Source organism: Anguilla rostrata, chromosome 8 (assembly GCF_018555375.3).
Source record: "Anguilla rostrata isolate EN2019 chromosome 8, ASM1855537v3, whole genome shotgun sequence".
In the NCBI taxonomy this organism is placed as follows: domain Eukaryota; kingdom Metazoa; phylum Chordata; class Actinopteri; order Anguilliformes; family Anguillidae; genus Anguilla; species Anguilla rostrata.
Window position 1 is genome coordinate 36,847,756 of NC_057940.1, and position 20,084 is coordinate 36,867,839.

The 20,084-nt window shown below is 40.8% G+C and overlaps 1 protein-coding gene and 1 long non-coding RNA gene across 2 annotated transcripts; both read right to left on the reverse strand.

The window, feature by feature from the left end:
- Positions 1-1,002: 1,002 nt before the first annotated feature.
- On the reverse strand, positions 1,003-19,198 carry LOC135261615 (uncharacterized). The gene is made up of 2 exons (XR_010331996.1): positions 18,823-19,198; positions 1,003-1,410 (listed from the first exon to the last, which is right to left on the reverse strand). It is a non-coding gene; the product is annotated as an uncharacterized LOC135261615 (long non-coding RNA).
- Positions 13,671-17,274, reverse strand: LOC135261603 (receptor-transporting protein 3-like). Its single transcript, XM_064348085.1, has 3 exons — positions 17,125-17,274; positions 16,828-16,990; positions 13,671-15,254 (listed from the first exon to the last, which is right to left on the reverse strand). Exons 1-3 carry the CDS (start codon positions 17,132-17,134, stop codon positions 14,915-14,917), a joined length of 513 nt encoding a protein of 170 aa, XP_064204155.1. The 5' UTR covers positions 17,135-17,274; the 3' UTR covers positions 13,671-14,914.
- Positions 19,199-20,084: the final 886 nt, after the last annotated feature.

The following is a 20,084-nucleotide window of genomic DNA, read 5'->3' on the forward strand; positions in this document are numbered from 1 at the left end:
GGGGTGTCAAATGAATAGCCTCCAGAAAGTTATTATGAGTATGTATTCAGTTCATTCATGATGATTTATTATTAATGGTGCATGTATTCTGGTGGAATCCTCGTTTCATCACAGCTGTGCTGGACTGAATCACAGTCTCAGATTTGACTGTTTTTGAGAAATAGTTTTTTTGATTTCGCTGATCATCATTTTTGTAATAATCAGTGAATATTGTCATGGTGCAATTGTGTGACTCAAATGAGTGATTCCAAAGCATATTGCCTTCGGTTTTTACGAAGCATAAAGTAGCAAATATCATTATTATTTATCACCCTTTAAGCATTTTACTTCATACAAAACAACATGAATAAAATTCATTGAAAAAGTCACTTGTTATTAGACAGGGGATTTTTTTTTTTTTAACTTAAGGGACATGAAGCAGTTGCACATGCATCCATCATATTTCAGGCATGGATTCAGTATTTGATTAACAAAACCAGAACATGTCTGGTTCAGAGTTCAGTGAACAAATGTAGCATTGTGTGCCGAGAATTTTCAAACAGAGGGAATGTAAAACCAGCAAACATGTCTGATTCACACAGAATTAAAATCATGAATACCAGTAAAGCAGTCACCCTCAGTGGGATACCTCACCTTATTCAGAAGAGATGAGGGTGATCTGCATGTGTAACTACAGGACACATAAGGGCTCTTAAACACACCATACAGACAGTGAATACTGCATCACTCCCTTTGTAAACCCATTGAGTTACTGTTGTAATCTTGTGAAAGAAATGTAATGATTTAGCTAAAAGATAAAGGAGGAACATGAAATGTGCATTGATGGGAGCATTATTTATCATGCAATTTAAAAACTGAGAATGAGATAAATCAGGAAACATTCAAAATAATATTGTATTTCAGTTTTCATTAATTCCAGAGGGATATACTCCAATTCCAATAATTCAAAGCGCCTGACTGATGTCATTGACTTTCTGATCTCCCATAAAGAAACTACAATAATAAGAGGCAATGTGAATTTATTCAACAGATATTTTACACGTTAAGTCACATTCAACATGCCTGTTTTCACCAGTTATTTGTCTAAAACCATACATTACAATGCCACAAACAGTAAGACTGACATTTAAACATTTAACTGGGTAAAAACAGCACGTGTTCCAGCCCTCTACAGACCCACTGCTGTTCACACATCAGAGCTCCTCTAACTGTGTGTGACAGGATTTGTATAGAGGAAGGGGCTTTGCATACCTGTCCTGCCTCACTACTCTACACACTTTAAGACCCCCAGTACTGATCAGTGACTGTCCAGTCCTTTCACAGACACTGACACAGGCAGCATTATGATGATGTCAAACTTTTTACTGCTGGTGATGCTGGGACTCCTTGTACAAGGTGAGAAAGACAGAACTATTTTAACTTGAGGTTTTAGTTATAGTTCACATTTTTGTTTTTTCTTTTCACAAAACAACTATTTTGAAGCAAGTTGCCATTACAGACGAGCCAAATTTACCAGAATACTAAAAATTACTAAATAACAATGTGCTTTGACATCCATTTCCGTTTCTTTTTCAGAATCAATGGCAGATATAGTTCTGACTCAGGCTCCCACAGCTCGGTCTGTTCAGCTGGGAGACACCGTCTCTATTAGCTGTACGGTCAGTCAGAGCGTTCACGGTGGCAGCTACCTCCACTGGTACCTGCAGAAACCTGGTCAGGCTCCTAAACTTCTGATTTATGCTGCCACATATCGCCAATCTGGGATTCCTGATCGTTTCAGTGGGAGTAGATCTGGGACTCAGTTTTCACTGAAAATCACTGGAGTTCAGGCTGAAGATGCAGGAGATTATTACTGTCAGGGTTTCCACTACATCAACAGTAAATATATATTCACACAGTGATACAGAGCCGTACAAAAACCTCCCTCAGTCAGACTGCACAGAGACTGCACTGCTGCAGCTGGGACCTACTGCAGGTGCTGAGGGGGGAGCTACTCACCCAAGACATTGAGAGGTCTGCTCGAAAACATTGAGCTACAGTGGATTATTATGAAATCATTCAGATTCTCTATTCAAAAAGATTACACTACATTTTCATTTCAGTGCATCCTAGAATGTAATTTTGATGAATTTCCAATGATTATGTATTTTGAATTCTTTGTAAAATAGTTTAACACAAGATGTCACAGAACCCAGCAGCAGTGAACAGCAGGCAGTCCAGCACAGTGCTGCACACACTTTAAGACCCCCAGTACAGATCAGTGACTGTCCAGTCCTTTCACAGACACTGACACAGGCAGCATTATGATGATGTCAAACGTTTTACTGCTGGTGACGCTGGGACTCCTTGTACAGGGTGAGAATGATGGATCCACATTAACTTCAGATATTGGTTATAGATCACATTATCATTGTTTTCTTTTCACAAAAGTTGACATGATAGACTAGTCCAAATAAACAGATTTCAGCAAATTGTTTGAATAGTAACGTGTATTGACATCCATTTCAATGTTTTGTTTTTCAGAATCAATGGCAGATATAGTTCCGACTCAGGATCAGAACAGCTTGCCAACACAGTGATACAGAGCCGTACAAAAACCTGCCTCAGTCAGACTGCACAGAGACTGCACTGCTGCAGCTGGGACCTACTGCAGGTGCTGAGGGGGGAGACATGGATCTGTGACACTGAGGGGCTCTGCACAAATTCTGAGCTGTTTTGTGCATTAATAACGCTCATTTTTTAATATTTAATACAATTTCTCCAAATGTGAGCACATCCAAAACCTTCCTTTTAAGATCCGTTTTAATTATTTTAGCATAAACTTTTCACTGCACTGTCTTCACTTTCACCCTCGGTTGTGAAAAAACTGATACATCATAGGAAATCTCGCTCATTCATTTGCATGGATGCAGTTATGAGCAAAAGCATTGTTCATAAGTATCGTCATGATTTACAATAGGAGAAATGTTCATGCTTACTGAAGATTTTTTAAGCATAATGTTGGCCAAATTTGAATAAGTAATGCAGGATTCACCCTGTGCTCCCTTCCAAATTTTCAAGTAATCAGCATTCTATGGCTGTAGGTGACACCACTATGGGTTGAGCTTCTATACATGGCACAAGTTGCCATTACACTGTGTGACCACAGAGAGGCGATAGAGAGTGCTGTTTTTCTTCTGATATAAAAGCACTACAGTATAATGAGGGAGAGGAAACTACAGGGCCCTGTTTCATAAAGCAGGATTACTGAGTTACCTGGATAAATGCACTGAGTAAAACCCAGAACCATCCAACATAAGGCACATAGTCTGAAGTAAAAAGAGCTGTTCTGGGTTTAACTCAGCACAGTTACCCAGCTAACTCAGTAACCCTGCTTTGTGAAAAAACCCAGGCTGGTATTACACTTAGACCGAACCAGTGCAGTTTAATGCAGCCACACAATGGAGTAGTCTGACTATATAAGCTGAACAGGATGTACTCTCTCCCTGTACATGTAAGTGAGTGATCTGCAGTGCAGGGAAAGAAGTGTTTGCTGGGAGAATGTGCATTATAGGAGATATAGTTTCTCTGTGCTCTCACAAAGTGATGGAGGACATTGATAAACTGCGCATGGAAGGTGGAAGGCATGACTCAATAAATATGACCTCAGATAGAAAAATAAATAAATAAATAAATGATGAAATAATAATGGGCGTTCCACTGCTGCACTAGAGATCATAGCAGTAGAGAGTGAAGTAGAGAGTTCCCTTCTACAGTTTGCACAGTATTCCCTCTGATAAAACAAAGAATCTTATTATAATCATCTGAGAACTATACTGTTAAAAATGAGGAAGGACCGGCTCATAAAGAGAAGAGTAAAATCTCACTGTAACAGTGTTTTAGTACACGATCTTTTCATGAGGATATACCACATTTGAATCTTTTCCTGTGCATGCATGATGTCACAGAATGTTTTATTTCTGATACTGAAACGTCTATCAGAACAAACAACACAGATATTTATTAAATACACATTTTCTGGCATATTAGTCAGTATGCTGTCACCCGTGACATATTATGGATCTATAAAAGTGCAATCTAATTTAAAAAAGTAATTCACTTAACGCATACTATAAATATGCTGTCTGGATGAAAATAGCAGTGAGTAAAGCATGTGTCCCAGCCCTCTATAGACCCACTGCTGTTCACACATCAGAGCTCCTCTAACTGTGTGACAGGATTTGTATAGAGGAAGGGGCTTTGCATACCAGTCCTGCCTCACTGCTCCACACACTTTAAGACCCCCAGGACTGATCAGTGACTGTCCAGTCCTTTCACAGACACTGACACAGGCAGCATTATGATGATGTCAAACGTTCTATTGCTGGTGATGCTGGGACTCCTTGTACAGGGTGAGAAAGATGGATCCATTTTACCTTGAGATTTTTGTTGTAGTTCACATTTCTGTTTGTCTCTTTTCGCAAGAAACCTTTTTCACACAAGTTGCCATCATAATATAGTCAAATGTACCAGAATTGAGCACATTGTTTGAAAATATTAATATGCATTGACATCCATTTCCATGTTTTGTGTTTCAGAATCAAAAGCAGATAAAGTGCTGACTCAGGATCCAGCAGCTCGGTCTGTTCAGTTGGGAGAGACTGTCTCTATCAGCTGTACAGCCAGTCAGAGTGTGGGCACTTGTCTAAACTGGTACCTACAGAAACCTGGTCAGGCTCCTAAACTTCTGATTTATGCTGCCACATATCGCCAGTCTGGGATTCCTGATCGTTTCAGTGGGAGTGGATCTGGGACTCAGTTCACACTGAAAATCACTGGAGTCCAGGCTGAAGATGCAGGAGATTATTACTGTCAGCAGTGCAGCAGCTACCCGTTCACACAGTGATACAGAGCCGTACAAAAACCTCCCTCAGTCAGACTGCACAGAGACTGCACTGCTGCAGCTGGGACCTACTGCAGGTGCTGAGGGGGGAGGCACTGATCTGGAACACTGAGCAATGGTAAATTATAAAAATGTTTATACTCTCAAATCTAAATAATTATCATATGTTTCAATTTCAGTGTATCAAAACTTTTAATTAGGAATACAATGTTGAAGAATTTCCGGTTACTTTGCTTTATAATCTCTCCCTGGCCAATAGACATATGTTGTTCTGAAGCAGTGCTCTCACATAAAATATCACATTTCCAAATGAATTCATTCTTAAAAGTTTAAAAGAAGATATCACAGCATGTATCAGCAGTGAACAGCAGGCAGTCCAGCACAGTGGAGTCACTCAGTCCAGAGCTCTCCCAGCACACATCACACAGGCTGCTGTTACACACCCTGACCAATCAGAGCTCCACTGCTGCTTCTGATCTGATCCTCTAACACCATAATAAAAGAGCACAAACTACAGTCTGATAGGCACTGCTGACCAATCCTGTGAGCTGCTGTGTAGAAGGGAATATGTCATTATCTGTGAGGTCACCACAGGAGGGAGGGAGGGACTCATTCAGCTCAGTTGTCCCTTTCTCACTGAGGACAAAGTGATTCCTCTGGTTGACTGTTTGCCTGCAGTCTGCCTGTACCAGCTGCACAATGTGAGCTCCCAGATTCAGTGGCTGTGCTGCTCAGCTGGCTGAGAGCTAAAGGAAAATTAGAGGCTGCTGGCTGCACATGGGGAAGAACAGGAGTTTCTGTGCTCTCCAGTATGGATGGAGGAATTACTGTTTAGGACAAAAATGAGGATAAATCTTTGTTTAAAACATGTATTACATTTACCAAGATCAACTTAGTATTTCCTGTATTTAAAAACAAAAATGTTCAGTGCTAGTTGTCAAAATAAAACTGCATTAAATACAGGGTGAGAAGGTCTTCCGAATTAAATCTGGAAACTTTCACAGTAATAAAGTATTCAACTTTTCATTGATTGCATATGGATATACTGTGAATGAATAATTCCTTGAGCCTGACTGATGTCCCAGACTGTTTGATCTCTTGTAATGAACTTGTCATCAGTGCACACAATGTCTAAATTAATTAACTACATATTTTACAATTATACCTCATATTTAGCCAGTTTTCACTAGTTACACACCCATAATCATACAGTACAGTCAGAATCAGAAATATTGACTTTCAAATGCTTGACTGGGGAAAAACAGCAGTGAAAAGAACAGGTGTATAAAGAAACGGCAATACTAACATGCAATGTGAATTTATTCAACACATATTTTATACAATGTTGAGACATATTCAGCAAGCCTTTTTTCACCAGTTATTTGTCTAAAATCATACATTGCAATGCCACAAACAGTAAGACTGACATTTAAACATTTAACAGGGTAAAAACAACACGTGTTCCAGCCCTCTACAGATACACTGCTGTTCACACATCAGAGCTCCTCTAACTGTGTGTGACAGGATTTGTATAGAGGAAGGGGCTTTGCATACCTGGCCTGCCTCACTGCTCCACACACTTTAAGACCCCCAGTACTGATCAGTGACTGTCCAGTCCTTTCACAGACACTGACACAGGCAGCACTATAATGATGTTGGTCGTTCTACTGCTGGTGATGCTGGGACTCCTTGTACAGGGTGAGAAAGAAAGAACTATTTTAACTTGAGGTTTTAGTTATAGTTCACATTTTTGTTTTTTCTTTTCACAAAACAGCTGTTTTGAAGCAAGCTGCCATTACAGAGTAATCAAATTTACCAGAATACTGCAAATTACTAAATTAAAATGTGCATTGACATCCATTTCCATTTTTTTTTTCAGATTCAATTGCAGATGTAGTTCTGACTCAGTCTCCAGCAGCTCAGTCTGTTCAGCTGGGAGACACTGTCTCTATCAGCTGTACAGCCAGTCAGAGCGTTTACACTTACAGCAGTGGTGAGTGTCTCAGCTGGTACCTGCAGAAACCTGGTCAGGCTCCTAAACTTCTGATTTATTATGCCACGAGTCGCCAGTCTGGGATTCCTGATCGTTTCAGTGGGAGTGGATCTGGGACTCAGTTTACACTGAAAATCACTGGAGTCCAGGCTGAAGATGCAGGAGATTATTATTGTCAAAGTTTACATCTGATCAGTGGTAGCTAGGTGTTCACACAGTGATACAGAGCCGTACAAAAACCTCCCTCAGTCAGACTGCACTGCTGCAGCTGGGACCTACTGCAGGTTGCTGAGGGGGGAGTCACAGGTCTGGGACAAATTGCCAGCAGACCAGTAGGGGGCGACAATGAGCTTCAGTCCTGAATGCATCCCTCTCTGTGCTGAAGAGGAGCCACTCTGAGTCGCACACAGAACCCATAGCAATCTTCTGCTGACACACACACACTTCTGTACCACAACATCACAGGAATCACATAGATTCATTTCACAAGCAGCTATGATCACCAGGTTTGGCTGAGTTCACCCAATATCAGAGTACGTGAACGTTCACCCAGAAGTGGAATGAGAGGGATATTCAAATTAATTTCTCTCAGAAAGGTATTTTGATTATGTATTCAATACATAGATGATAATTGGTTACCTGCATCTCACCCAGTGCATTCTGGGATAAGCTCCAGAAGCCCCTTTGACCCTGCCCAGGATAAGCGGGTATAGATAATGGATGGTTGGATCATAACTGGTGTCATTAAAGGTATTTATTTTCAGATGGAATCATGCTGGTATCATAGCTGTGCAGTCAATTTTAAATTCATCATCTCCAATTGCACTGAATTGGGTATGCCTAATTTGCAAACTACGTCCAAGCATGCTCTCATGTATGGTCCTGCTGCCAGTTCAGGAGAGTGAAGACAACTCACATTTCTCCTCAAAATGACACAGTACCACCCAGCTGCTTCTGTTCACACTGCCACAAGAGCTGCGCACACACAGAAAAGGGGTGGAGGAGATCCAATCATACGCATGCGCAGGGGACAAGCCACTGGTGCCCGGACGGCCAACAGCGATTTACTCAAGCAACATTGCTCTCCCCATCGACTGAATCCCTTCCATTAATCCATTGGCTGACAAAGAGCTAGTTGTGCATCAACCCAGCAGGATATCTGGCCACAGTCAGTCTGAGACAATGGCACTCACTAATGTACAGCATGCGGGAATCTTACCGAGGGAGCTACCCAGCAGCCCTTACTTCAGCCTTATAACCACTTAGACCGTTGTACTATCCTCATTTTTACCTCTACTACATTTCCCATACACAGTGAGCACCATGATGTTTGGGACATAGACATATTTTTTCTTTATACTCCAAAGATTTTGTTTTGTAAACAAATAATTCAAAGGCGGTTACTGTTCAAAATCATAGCTTTTATTTAAAGGGATTTATATACATTTTTTTTCACTATTTACCCACAGGAAGGACAGAGTGCTACTGTGTCATCTGATGAAAACACACAACAGTAAATAATATAATTATACAGTATAATGGTAGAAAAAGTAATATTGACATTTGAGTGTTTAACTGGATAAAAAGCAGCTGTGAGCAAAGCATGTGTCCCAGCCCTCTATAGACCCACTGCTGTTCACACATCAGAGCTCCTCTAACTGTGTGTGACAGGATTTGTATAGAGGAAGGGGCTTTGCATACCTGTCCCGCCTCACTGTTCCACACACTTTAAGACCCCCAGTACTGATCAGTGACTGTCCAGTCCTTTCACAGACACTGACACAGGCAGCAGTATGATGATGTCAAACATTTTACTGCTGGTGGTGCTGGGACTATTTGCTCAGGGTGAGAAAATCTTATTTCATTGTAATTTATCACTTGGGGGTTTTGGTCATATTTTAGAAAATGTTTGGTAATTTTTCACAAAATCTTTTGCTGTTTTTATATTCAAATTCACAATTATATAAAAACTTTATTGAAATATTTATGTTCAAACTAACGTTTATTCTTTTTCAGAATCGATGGCAGATATAGTCCTGACTCAGTCTCCGTCAGCTCAGTCTGTTCAGCAGGGAGACACTGTCTCTATCAGCTGTACAGTCAGTCAAAGCGTTTATGGTGGCAGCTACCTCAACTGGTACCTGCAGAAACCTGGTCAGGCTCCAAAACTTTTGATTTATTATGCCACAACTCGCCAGTCTGGGATTCCTGATCGTTTCAGTGGGAGTGGATCTGGGACTCAGTTTTCACTGAAAATCACTGGAGTCCACGCTGAAGATGCAGGAGATTATTATTGTCAGAGTGCGCATCTCATCAGTAGTAGCTGGGTGTTCACACAGTGATACAGAGCCGTACAAAAACCTCCCTCAGTCAGACTGCACAGAGACTGCACTGCTGCATCTGGGTCCTACTGCAGGTGCTGAAGGGGGAGGCACTGGGCTGTGACCACAAGGGGCTCTGCTCAAATTCTGAGCTGTTTTGTGCAATAATAACTTTCTTATTCTAATATTTAATGCCATTTCTTTAAATATTAATGTGAGCACATCCAATACTTTCCTGTTAAGATCCATTTAAATTTTATCAGCATAAACCTTTCATTGAAGGAATACACTTGAGAAACTTACACTTACACACCTGAGGTATCAGTACGTTGTAAACACAAGGAAATATAAACAGATTTAACTAATGACTGGAGTGGTGAATTACTATTCAATTACGTTTACAGGACCAGAGGTGGGACTCAACACATACAAGTGAAATATTTTGAATGTAATGTTTTAGTTTTTTTTTTTACATATTTGAGGAATTTTTCAGGGGTAAATTATAATTTAGAATCTAAACAGATTTGCACATTGGTCAATGTTCCCTTAATTTCGATGATGAGACCCAGAAACATTCTAGGATAATTCATGTCCTGTAGTTGCACAGCATCTTTGGAAATTAATACCGAATACCAATGAGCTACCGGCTACAGGGCATTCAGTGATGAGAGTGGCTCTCACACCCCCCAGCAGTGTTCCTCCTGCTCTTTCCCAAACTCCAAACTCAGCTCCATCTTCTGCACTGTCTTCACTTTCACCCTTGGTTGTGAAAAAACTGATACATCATAGGAAATATCGAACATTAATTTGCATGGATGTAGGTGTGATCAAAAGCATTGTTTTTAAGTATCGCAATGATTTACAATAGGATACATTTTCATGCTTACTGAAGACTGATTTAAGTTTAATTTTGGCCAAATATGAATAAGTAATGCAGGACTAACCCTGTGCTCCCTTTTAACTTTTCAAATAATCAGCATTCTATGGCTGTAGAGGACACCACTACAGGTTGCTGTTCTATACATGGCACAAGCTGCCATTACAATGTGTGACCACAGGGAGGAGACAGAGAGTGCTGTTTTGCTCCTGATATAAAAGCACTGCAGTATAACGAGGGAGAGGAAACTACAGGGCCCTGTTTCATAAAGCAGGATTACTGAGTTTGCCAGGTAAGTGCACTGAGTAAAACCCGGAACCTTCCAAAACATGGCACATGGACTGAAGTAAAAAGAGCTGTTCCGGGGTTTGCTCAGGACGGCTATTCAGTAATCCTGGTTTGTGAAAAAAACCCCAGGCTGGTATAACATACACCTAACCGGTGCAGTTTGAAGCAGCCCGACAATGGAGTAGTCTGTCTATATATGCTGAACAGGATGTACAGTGCCCCCCCCCTACATGTAACAGAGTGATCTGCAATGGGGGAAAATAAGTGGTTGCTGGAAGAATGTGCATTTTGAGAGATGTAGTTTTTCTGTGCTATCACATTGTGATGGAGGACATTGATAAAGTGAGCATGGAAGATGGAAGGCATGACTCAATAAATACGATTTCAGATTTTTTTAAAAGAAAGAAAAATAAATCATTGATGGAACAATAATGGGCGTTCCACTGCTGCACTGGAGATCATAGCAGTAGAGAGTGAAGTAGAGAGTTCCCTTCTACAGTTAGCACAGTAATCCCTCTGATAACACAAAGAACCTCATTATAATCATCTGAAAACTACAGTGCTATATGAAGGAAGGACCAGGTCATATTGACAAAAGGAAATGCTCACTCTAATACAGTTTTAGTTTACATTGTTTTCACAAGGATATACATTTTTTGAATCATTTCCTGTGCATGCATGATTTCACTAAATTTCTTATTTCTGAAACTGAAATGTATATCAGAACAAACAACACAGAAATGAATGAAATACAAATTTAATGGAATATAAGTCAATATGCTGTCACCCGTGACCAATTATTTATCTATAAAAGTCCAATCTAATTTCAGAAATAATTCTCTAAATGCACGCAATAAATATGTTGTCTGGATAAAATAGCATAGACTGTAAATGAATAATTCCATGTACCTTACTGATGTCCTTGACTTTCTGAACACTTGTAATGAACCTGTCATCAGAGCATACAAAATGTGAATATATTAAACACATATTTAACATTCATACCTCATGTTCAGCTAGTCTTTAACAGTCACATATCTATAAGTGTACGATACAGTCTCAGAAACAGTAACGTTGACATTTGATTGTTGACATTTGTACTGGGAAAAAAAGAAGTGAATAGCGCACGTGTCCCAGCCCTCTACAGACCCACTGCTGTTCACACATCAGAGCTCCTCTAACTGTGTGTGACAGGATTTGTATAGAGGAAGGGGCTTTGCATACCTGTCCTGCCTCACTGCTCCACACACATTAAGACCCCCAGTACTGATCAGTGACTGTCCAGTCCTTTCACAGACACTGACACAGGCAGCATTATGATGGGGTCAAACTTTTTACTGCTGGTGATGCTGGGACTCTTTGCTCAGGGTGAGATTGACGGATCCATTTTAACTTTGGATTTTGGTCATTCCACATTTTCTTTCTTTACTTTTGACAGAGCATCTGTGTTCACAGCATTTGTCATTAATTTCCAGTTTACCATAATATTGCCCAGTGATTGAAAATATGAATGTTCTTTGACATCCATTTACATGTTTTATTTTTCAGAATCAAAGGCAGATATAGTTCTGACTCAGGATCCAGCAGCTCAGTCTGTTCAGCTGGGAGACACTGTCTCTATCAGCTGTACAGTCAGTCAGAGCGTTTTCGTTGGCAACAACCTCTACTGGTACCAGCAGAAACCTGGTCAGGCTCCTAAACTTCTGATTAATTTTGCCACAAGTCGCCAGTCTGGGATTCCTGATCGTTTCAGTGGGAGTGGATCTGGGACTCAGTTCACACTGAAAATCACTGGAGTCCAGGCTGAAGATGCAGGAGATTATTACTGTCAGAGTTTTCACTACATCAACAGTGAACATATATTCACACAGTGATACAGAGCCGTACAAAAACCTCCCTCAGTCAGACTGCACAGAGACTGCACTGCTGCAGCTGGGACCTACTGCAGGTGCTGAGGGGGGAGCTACTCACCCGAGACATTGAGGGGCTTTGCTTGAAAACATTGAGCTAAAGTGGATTATTATAAAATCATTCAGATTCCCTATTCAAAAAGATTGCACTACATTTTCATTTCAATGCATCCTAGCCTTTATTTAGGAATGTAATTTCGATGAATTTCCAATGATTATGCATTTTGAATTCATTGTAAAAGAGTTTAACACAAGATGTCACAGAACCCAGCAGCAGTGAACAGCAGGCAGTCCAGCACAGTGGAGTCACTCAGTCCAGAGCTCTCCCAGCACACATCACACAGGCTGCTGTTACACACCCTGACCAATCAGAGCACCACTGCTGCTTCTGATCTGATCCTCTATCACCATAATAAAGGAGCACAAACTACAGTCTGATAGGCACTGCTGACCAATCCTGTGAGCCGCTGTGTAGAAGAGAACATATATATATCTGAATGGTCACCTTAGGAGGGAGGGATTCATTCAGCCCAGTTGTCCCTTTCTCACTGAGGACATAGTGATTCCTCTGGTTGACTGTTTGCCTGCAGTCTGCCTGTACCAGCTGCACAGTGTGAGCTCCCAGATTCAGTGGCTGCGCTGCTCAGCTGGCTGAGAGCAAAATGAAAATTAGTGGCTGCTGTCAGGACATGGGAAAAAGCAGGATTTTCTGTGTCCTCCAGGACTGATGGAGGAATTACAGTTTAGATAAAAAATTACGATAAACCTTTGTTTAAAACATGGAATACAATTTTGCAAGGTTAAGTCAGTTTTCCAATATTTAAGCACAAGCATGTTCATTGCTAGTTGTCAAAATTCAATTGCATTAAATTTAAAAAAGAATGTTTTCTGAGTGAAATCAGAGAATATTCATTATAATCTTGTTTTTCACTTTTCATAAATTCTAAACAGATGGACTGCACTTGAATTATTTCCGGAGTCTGACTGATGTCCTTTACTGTCTGATCTCCCATAAAGAAACTAAAATTATAACACACAATGTGAATTTATTCAACACATTTTTTAGAGAATGATAAGCCATATTCAGCCTGCATGTATTCACCAGTTATACTTACAAAATCATACATTACAAAGCCAAAAATAGTAATATTGACTTTCAAATGCTTGACTGGGGAAAACAGCAGTGAATAGAGCACGTGTCCCAGCTCTCCATAGACCACTGCTGTTCACACATCAGAGCTCCTCTAACTGTGTGTGACAGGATTTGTATAGAGGAAGGGGCTTTGCATACCTGTCCTGCCTCACTGCTCCACACACTTTAAGACCCCCAGTACAGATCAGTGACTGTCCAGTCCTTTCACAGACACTGACACAGGCAGCATTATGATGATGTCAAACGTTTTACTGCTGGTGATGCTGGGACTCTTTGCTCAGGGTAAGATTGACGGATCCAGTTTAACTTTGGATTTTCGTCATGCTACATTTTATTTCTTTACTTTTAAGAAAGCAACTTTGTTCACAGCATTGTCATAAATGCATAGTCAAATTTACCAGAATATTGCACAGTGTTTGAGAATATTAATGTGCTTTGACATCCATTTCCATGTTTTATTTTTCAGAATCAATGGCAGATATAGTTCTGACTCAGGATCCAGCAGCTCAATCTGTTCAGCTGGGAGACACTGTCTCTATCAGCTGTACAACCAGTCAGAGCGTGAGTTACTGGCTCCACTGGTACCTGCAGAAACCTGGTCAGGCTCCTAAATTTCTGATTTATATTGCCACAACTCGCCAGTCTGGGATTCCTGATCGTTTCAGTGGGAGTGGATCTGGGACTCAGTTTACACTGAAAATCACTGGAGTCCAGGCTGAAGATGCAGGAGATTATTACTGTCAGCAGGGTTATAGCACGCCGCTCACACAGTGATACAGAGCCGTACAAAAACCTCCCTCAGTCGGACTGTACAGAGACTGCACTGCTGCAGCTGGGACCTACTGCAGGTGCTGAGGGGGGAGGCACTGACCCAGGACACTGAGGGGCTCTGAAACACCAAACTTCCGTAATACATTTTTTGTTTGTTATTTGACAAGAAAGTACTTAACGTCCATGAGTATTCTCAGCAAGCTAGTAACACTGTGTATTTATCCAGTCATTTTACATGGAAAATAATATAAGAAAGTTTTGTATTAACAGCGACATAAGAAAGATAACTTGAATTTTTTTTTAAGTCCTTGAAAATATTGCGTAAAGCATTGTGTCTCACAAATGAAGCCTGAAGCATTTAAACAATAGTTTAGATCATTACTATTTTATATCATTAAAAAATATAAAAAACACACTATAACGTGTTTCTGCGTATACACAATATCACTCCAAAGAGTTGTGAGATGCACATGAGATTTTATTAATCACCCCTGCAAACAACTCCTAGCCCTCAGGCCTCTCAAAATATTTTCTTCCATATTACGTTGGTTAAATATATATTGCGTAAAGTGCATTTTTTCTGTCATCGTTAAAAAAAACAAAAAACCATTTTGAAATTATTTGTCTCAGGTAACCACTTGAGCACCTCATGTTGCCTGTTGGGGCTCCTGAGGTAATCATGTTTCCTTTCCCAGTTCCTAGACTAGGCTCTGTGGAAACTAGTCTTCCACACAGCAGATCCCCTGACTACAGGCCTCACACAGCGAACTCTCATGCGGCTTCGTCCGCACTTTCTCAGGGGAGCAGGAATCGCTGTTGTCCTCTTCCTCTTCACCGTAGCAGTTCTTCTTGATCTTGCCAATCAGCTTGAGCAGGACCTTCTCTACTTCCTCCATGGAGAACCCTGGGAGCTCAAAGTTCCCACTGCAGCCCCGGCACGCCTGTCTGAAGGGTCGCATGATCACCGTCCCCCGGGCTGCCTCGCTGCGCAGGCGGTAGTGGAAGAGAAGAGTAACCCGGGCCGATGGCCAATCTTTGGAACAGGTACCACACCTAAATCTGAGATAAGAGGCCAAGAAGATGATTGTTCAGTCTTTGTATTTTGTTGTGTTTCCATTAATCAACTGAAAACATACAAAACATGCATACACCACATGGTGGCAGTGCCCCATCATTGATTTGCTGACAAAAGTAACAGCGCAATATTTGCGTGACTGACCAAAAATGGCTTTTTTTGGAGGTAACTACAACGAGCAACAATATAATTAACTCAACAATTAGATTCATTAGGCTATTGAATACAGATGATATTGAACTCAACAATTAGATTCATTAGGCTATTGAATACAGATGACTATGAGCTTGGGATGTGCCGCATGGCACCATTCAGACTGAATATTCAGCCTTAGTCTCGTAATAATCAATCAAGCAGTTAAATCAAGCCAGGAAAGAATAAATCCAGAAACCTCTCTAGAAGCATCTCTAGCAGTCTACCCCCGATTAAGGACTAAGGAAATACACCACCAATGCAGGAGTCAGGGGGGACACATACATGTCACGGTTTCTGTGCAGGGTAGATCATTTTTCCGTGTCTGCACCGGCTCAGTTGTTAGCATTCAGATTAGCCACTCGGCTAATCGTTCTTTTGGTGTTTGGGGACGATTAGTTTCGAGCTCGCAGGTTAGCCGCTCGGCTAATCATTATTTTTGGTTCCTGTGGGATGATTGTTCCTGCCCTAACATTCCTTGCATTCCTGCAGGATTACCATGGTGATCTGTTTCACCTGTTGGCTGCTCACATCTTCCGCTGATTACCAGCCACACCTGTGGCTGGGTATTTAAAGCGTCAGCAGGCAGTGGAACGGTGCTTGAGTGTAACGTGTTTTGCTCTAGCCAGTTCCCTGGCTCTTTTCTGAGCAAGGTACAAGTATTTTATGAACCAAGGAATTCAGACTTCAGTTTTGTTTTTTTTTTTGGGAGAAAGGTATTAGGACGGTATTTGTCCAGATTCTGAGGTTGGCGGTTTTTAGGGGTGACTGTGTCACCTTCGTGGCACAAATCTTTCCGCTTCTTACTAACCAGTTTTCCCCCTGGTTTTAGTTGGCCTCAGAACGTCTTCTGTTTGTTTGTGAAAAGACATTTTCTTGTCCTCAGCTTCGGTTTGAAGTCGTTTGTTCTTTATTTCTCGTTTCCTTGTTCCTTTTTTTTAATACTCCTTCCTCAGTTACCCGTTTAGGGGTTTATTATTATTTGGGATGCGTCCCTTAGGAGTATAGCACCCCCTTATTTCGTCTCTCACGAAACTTAGTGGGTACTGGAGTGCCCTTCGGTAACTTATAGATCCCCTGTTTGGTCGCGTCTGATCTTCACACTTCCCCTCCCTCACAATACAATGTCTAACACAAATGTCTGAATTGCCACAAAATTAAGGTTAAGTCAACAAAAGACTAGACTTTCAATATATATATATATATACATACATAGAGAATTTTAATAAGATCCCTCACTTACGTTATTTATATATTTATTTCATTGTTTTTTGCCTGCTTGTTTATACATACAACGAAGATGGTTAATGACAGTCGCAGTTTGTAGAACATTGTTTTCTCACGAAAAGACCGCTGAATACGTACTTTCCGTAGGCACGATGGCAGTAGATCTTCCATCCCCTCCTCTCCTCTTTAGAGAGATTCTCTTGTAGGCTGTAGTTGAACTGAACAATCCAGCTGTCATTGTATTCTAATTCTTCTTCCAACATTTCGTCGAAAGTATCACGCCACAGCGTGGGAGTCCAATCTGGGAAATTAGTACATATTTAGACATAGCAATGTAAGTCACTTTATTCTCTTTACTGGATCTATAGGCGGTACATCTAGAATTTCGAACAATATTCGTCAAGCTAACTGAAGAATTGCTATCAACATACGCACCTGTGTTCATTCTGTACCTCTTCTGTTCGTAAGATGTAAGCTTACGAAACTGCTGAAATTTCCAGGATGTAGTCTACTTTTCCAGCCCGAGCACTTTTATAGGTTTCGCTGCACAGCCCATGTTGTTGTCCGTCCCTCTTATCACGTGTGGAATTTGGAAAACGAAACTCAAGTCCTCTATTTTGTTTCGCCGCTGTTGTAAAAACAACTTTCGATTTGCAAATTTGAGTCAGCATGTGGCCAGCAGCCAAGTTTCCATGATTCGTAAACACCGTGCGCAGGTTTTATACTCCACTGTATTTATAATAATGCATTTATTTTTATTTCAACAGCAAGGCAACACACGTCAAAACACGTAGGCTAATCTACGCGGCGTTTGCTTTGTAGCTTTGTTTTGTTGTTTTGTTGGTGCGTCCAGTGTGGCCTAAAAAATTTATTTTACTAGTTATATATCTTTACGACATTTCCCCTGATTTTACCATTGTGGGATGAACTAATCCCTTTCATTCCCTTGCATCCCTTACATACATAATAACAATACATTGTTACACGTACTATAGTTTTAATACAGTGGACTACTGTAAATAAATCTTTAGTATACATCAGCTTACGCATTCTGATTTCAATTGAGGTATGAACTTGTTAGGAAACCTCTGCCACTATCATGTTTGGGATCCACTACAGTTTCATGCAAATGTATTGGGACAGTTGTGTTGCAGTTGTTTCCCTCTGTAGTAATCAAATTTGTATTTCAAAGCAAATGACCATGGTGCTAAATTCAGTATGTGCTTGAAATGAAACCTGGAGGAAATGAGAAAGTGGTGAAAAAGTTGTGGGGGAAAAAAATCTAAATCCTCAAATAATTGCTGGTGATCTCTATACATTAGGAGTGAAAGTATCACAGGACACAGTGTGAAAAAACATAGAGGCAAATTACAAAGGCTACACTTCTAGATGTAAACCTCTCATCAGCAACAAGGACAGAAAGGAGAGATTGGAATTTGCAACAAAAAAGAAAAAAACAAAAAAACAAAGATAAGCCTGATAATCCGATTTGTGTAATTTCAACACAGTCTGTGTTAAAAAGTCTCACTAACACATTAATTGTACAGCATAATTGTACTGCCAAAGTAGTAAAAAAAAAAAAAACTGTGTGTTGTATATTAACAGATCTTTATTGAGAGTGCAGGCAAGAGAGAGAAAAACGAGCACAGCTGGGTGGGGCATGAAGTTCTTGCATCACAACAGCTAAAATAGCGGTGAAGAGTCCACATGTCCCAGCCTTCTATATACCCACTGCTGTTCACACATCAGAGCTCCTCTAACTGTGTGTGACAGGATTTGTATAGAGGAAGGGGCTTTGCATACCTGTCCTGCCTCACTGCTCCACACACTTTAAGACACCCAGTACTGATCAGTGACTGTCCAGTCCTTTCACAGACACTGACACAGGCAGCATTATGATGATGTCAAACTTTCTACTGCTGGTGATGCTGGGACTCCTTATACAGGGTGAGAAAGACAAATCGATTTTAAATTGGAATTTTAGTTTTGGTTCACATTTTCTTTTATACTTCTTTTAAAAAATGACCTTATTTTATCATCAAATTCACCAGAATATTGCATGTTGTTTGTCAATATTATTGTGATTGTCATCCATTTCCCTGCTTTGTTTTTCAGAATCAATGGCAGATATACTTCTGACTCAGGATCCAACAGCTCAGTCTGTTCAGCTGGGAGACACTGTCTCTATCAGCTGTACAGCCAGTCAGAGTGTTTACAGTGGCAACCACCTCCACTGGTACCAGCAGAAACCTGGTCAGGCTCCTAAACTTCTGATCTATAGTGCCACTACTCGCCAGTCTGGGATTCCTGATCGTTTCAGTGGGAGTGGATCTGGGACTCAGTTCACACTGAAAATCACTGGAGTCCAGGCTGAAGATGCAGGAGATTATTACTGTCAGCAGGGCTTGAGCACGCCGCTCACACAGTGATAGAGAGCCGTACAAAAACCTCTCTTAGTCGGACTGCACAGAGACTGCACTGCTGCAGCTGGGACCTACTGCAGGTGCTGAGGGGGGAGGCACTGGTCTGGGACAGCAGTACTGCCAACTGGGCTGTAGGGGGCAACAACGAGCCACAGCCCTGAATACACACCTCTCTGTGCTGAAGAGGAGCTGCTCTGTGTCACACACACTGAACCCGTAGCAGAGCTGCTGCTGAACCACACACACTTCTGTACCACAACATCACAGGCATCACACAGTACATCAGCTCACAAGCAGCAATCATCTCCATGTTGCTCTGGAGTTCAGACTAATGCAGAGGAAGTGTACATTCTCCCAGAGGTGGAATGAGTGGGATTTCAAATGAATTGCTTCCAGAAAAGTTATTATGACTATGTATTCAATACATACATGATAATGTATTATTAATGGTACGTCTATTCTGGTGGAATCCTGGTTTCATCGCAGCTGTGCCGGGCTGAGTCACAGTATCAGATTTTACTGTTATCTGAGATATCATTTCTATCATTTGCATTATTATCATTTCAGTAATAATCTGTGAAACATTGTCATGATGTAATGGTATCACACAAACAAGTGAATACCAAGCATTTTTCCTACATTTTTATCCAAGCTTTAATGTATCAAATATTATTATTATTCATCACCGTTTGAGAATTTTACTTCAGACAAAACAGCATGCACATAATTCCATAACAAAGTCACATGATATAAGCTTAGAGATTTTTTTAAGTTGACATATATCGAGCAGTTGCACAAGCATCCATCATATTTCAGGCATGGATTCAGTACTGGATTAGTATTACCAGAACACGTTTGATTTCAGTGAGAAAAAGTAGCATTGTGTGCATGAAATTTTTAAACAGCGGGTATGTAAAACCAACAGACATATCTGATTCACACAGGATTCAAATCATGAATACCAGTAAAGCA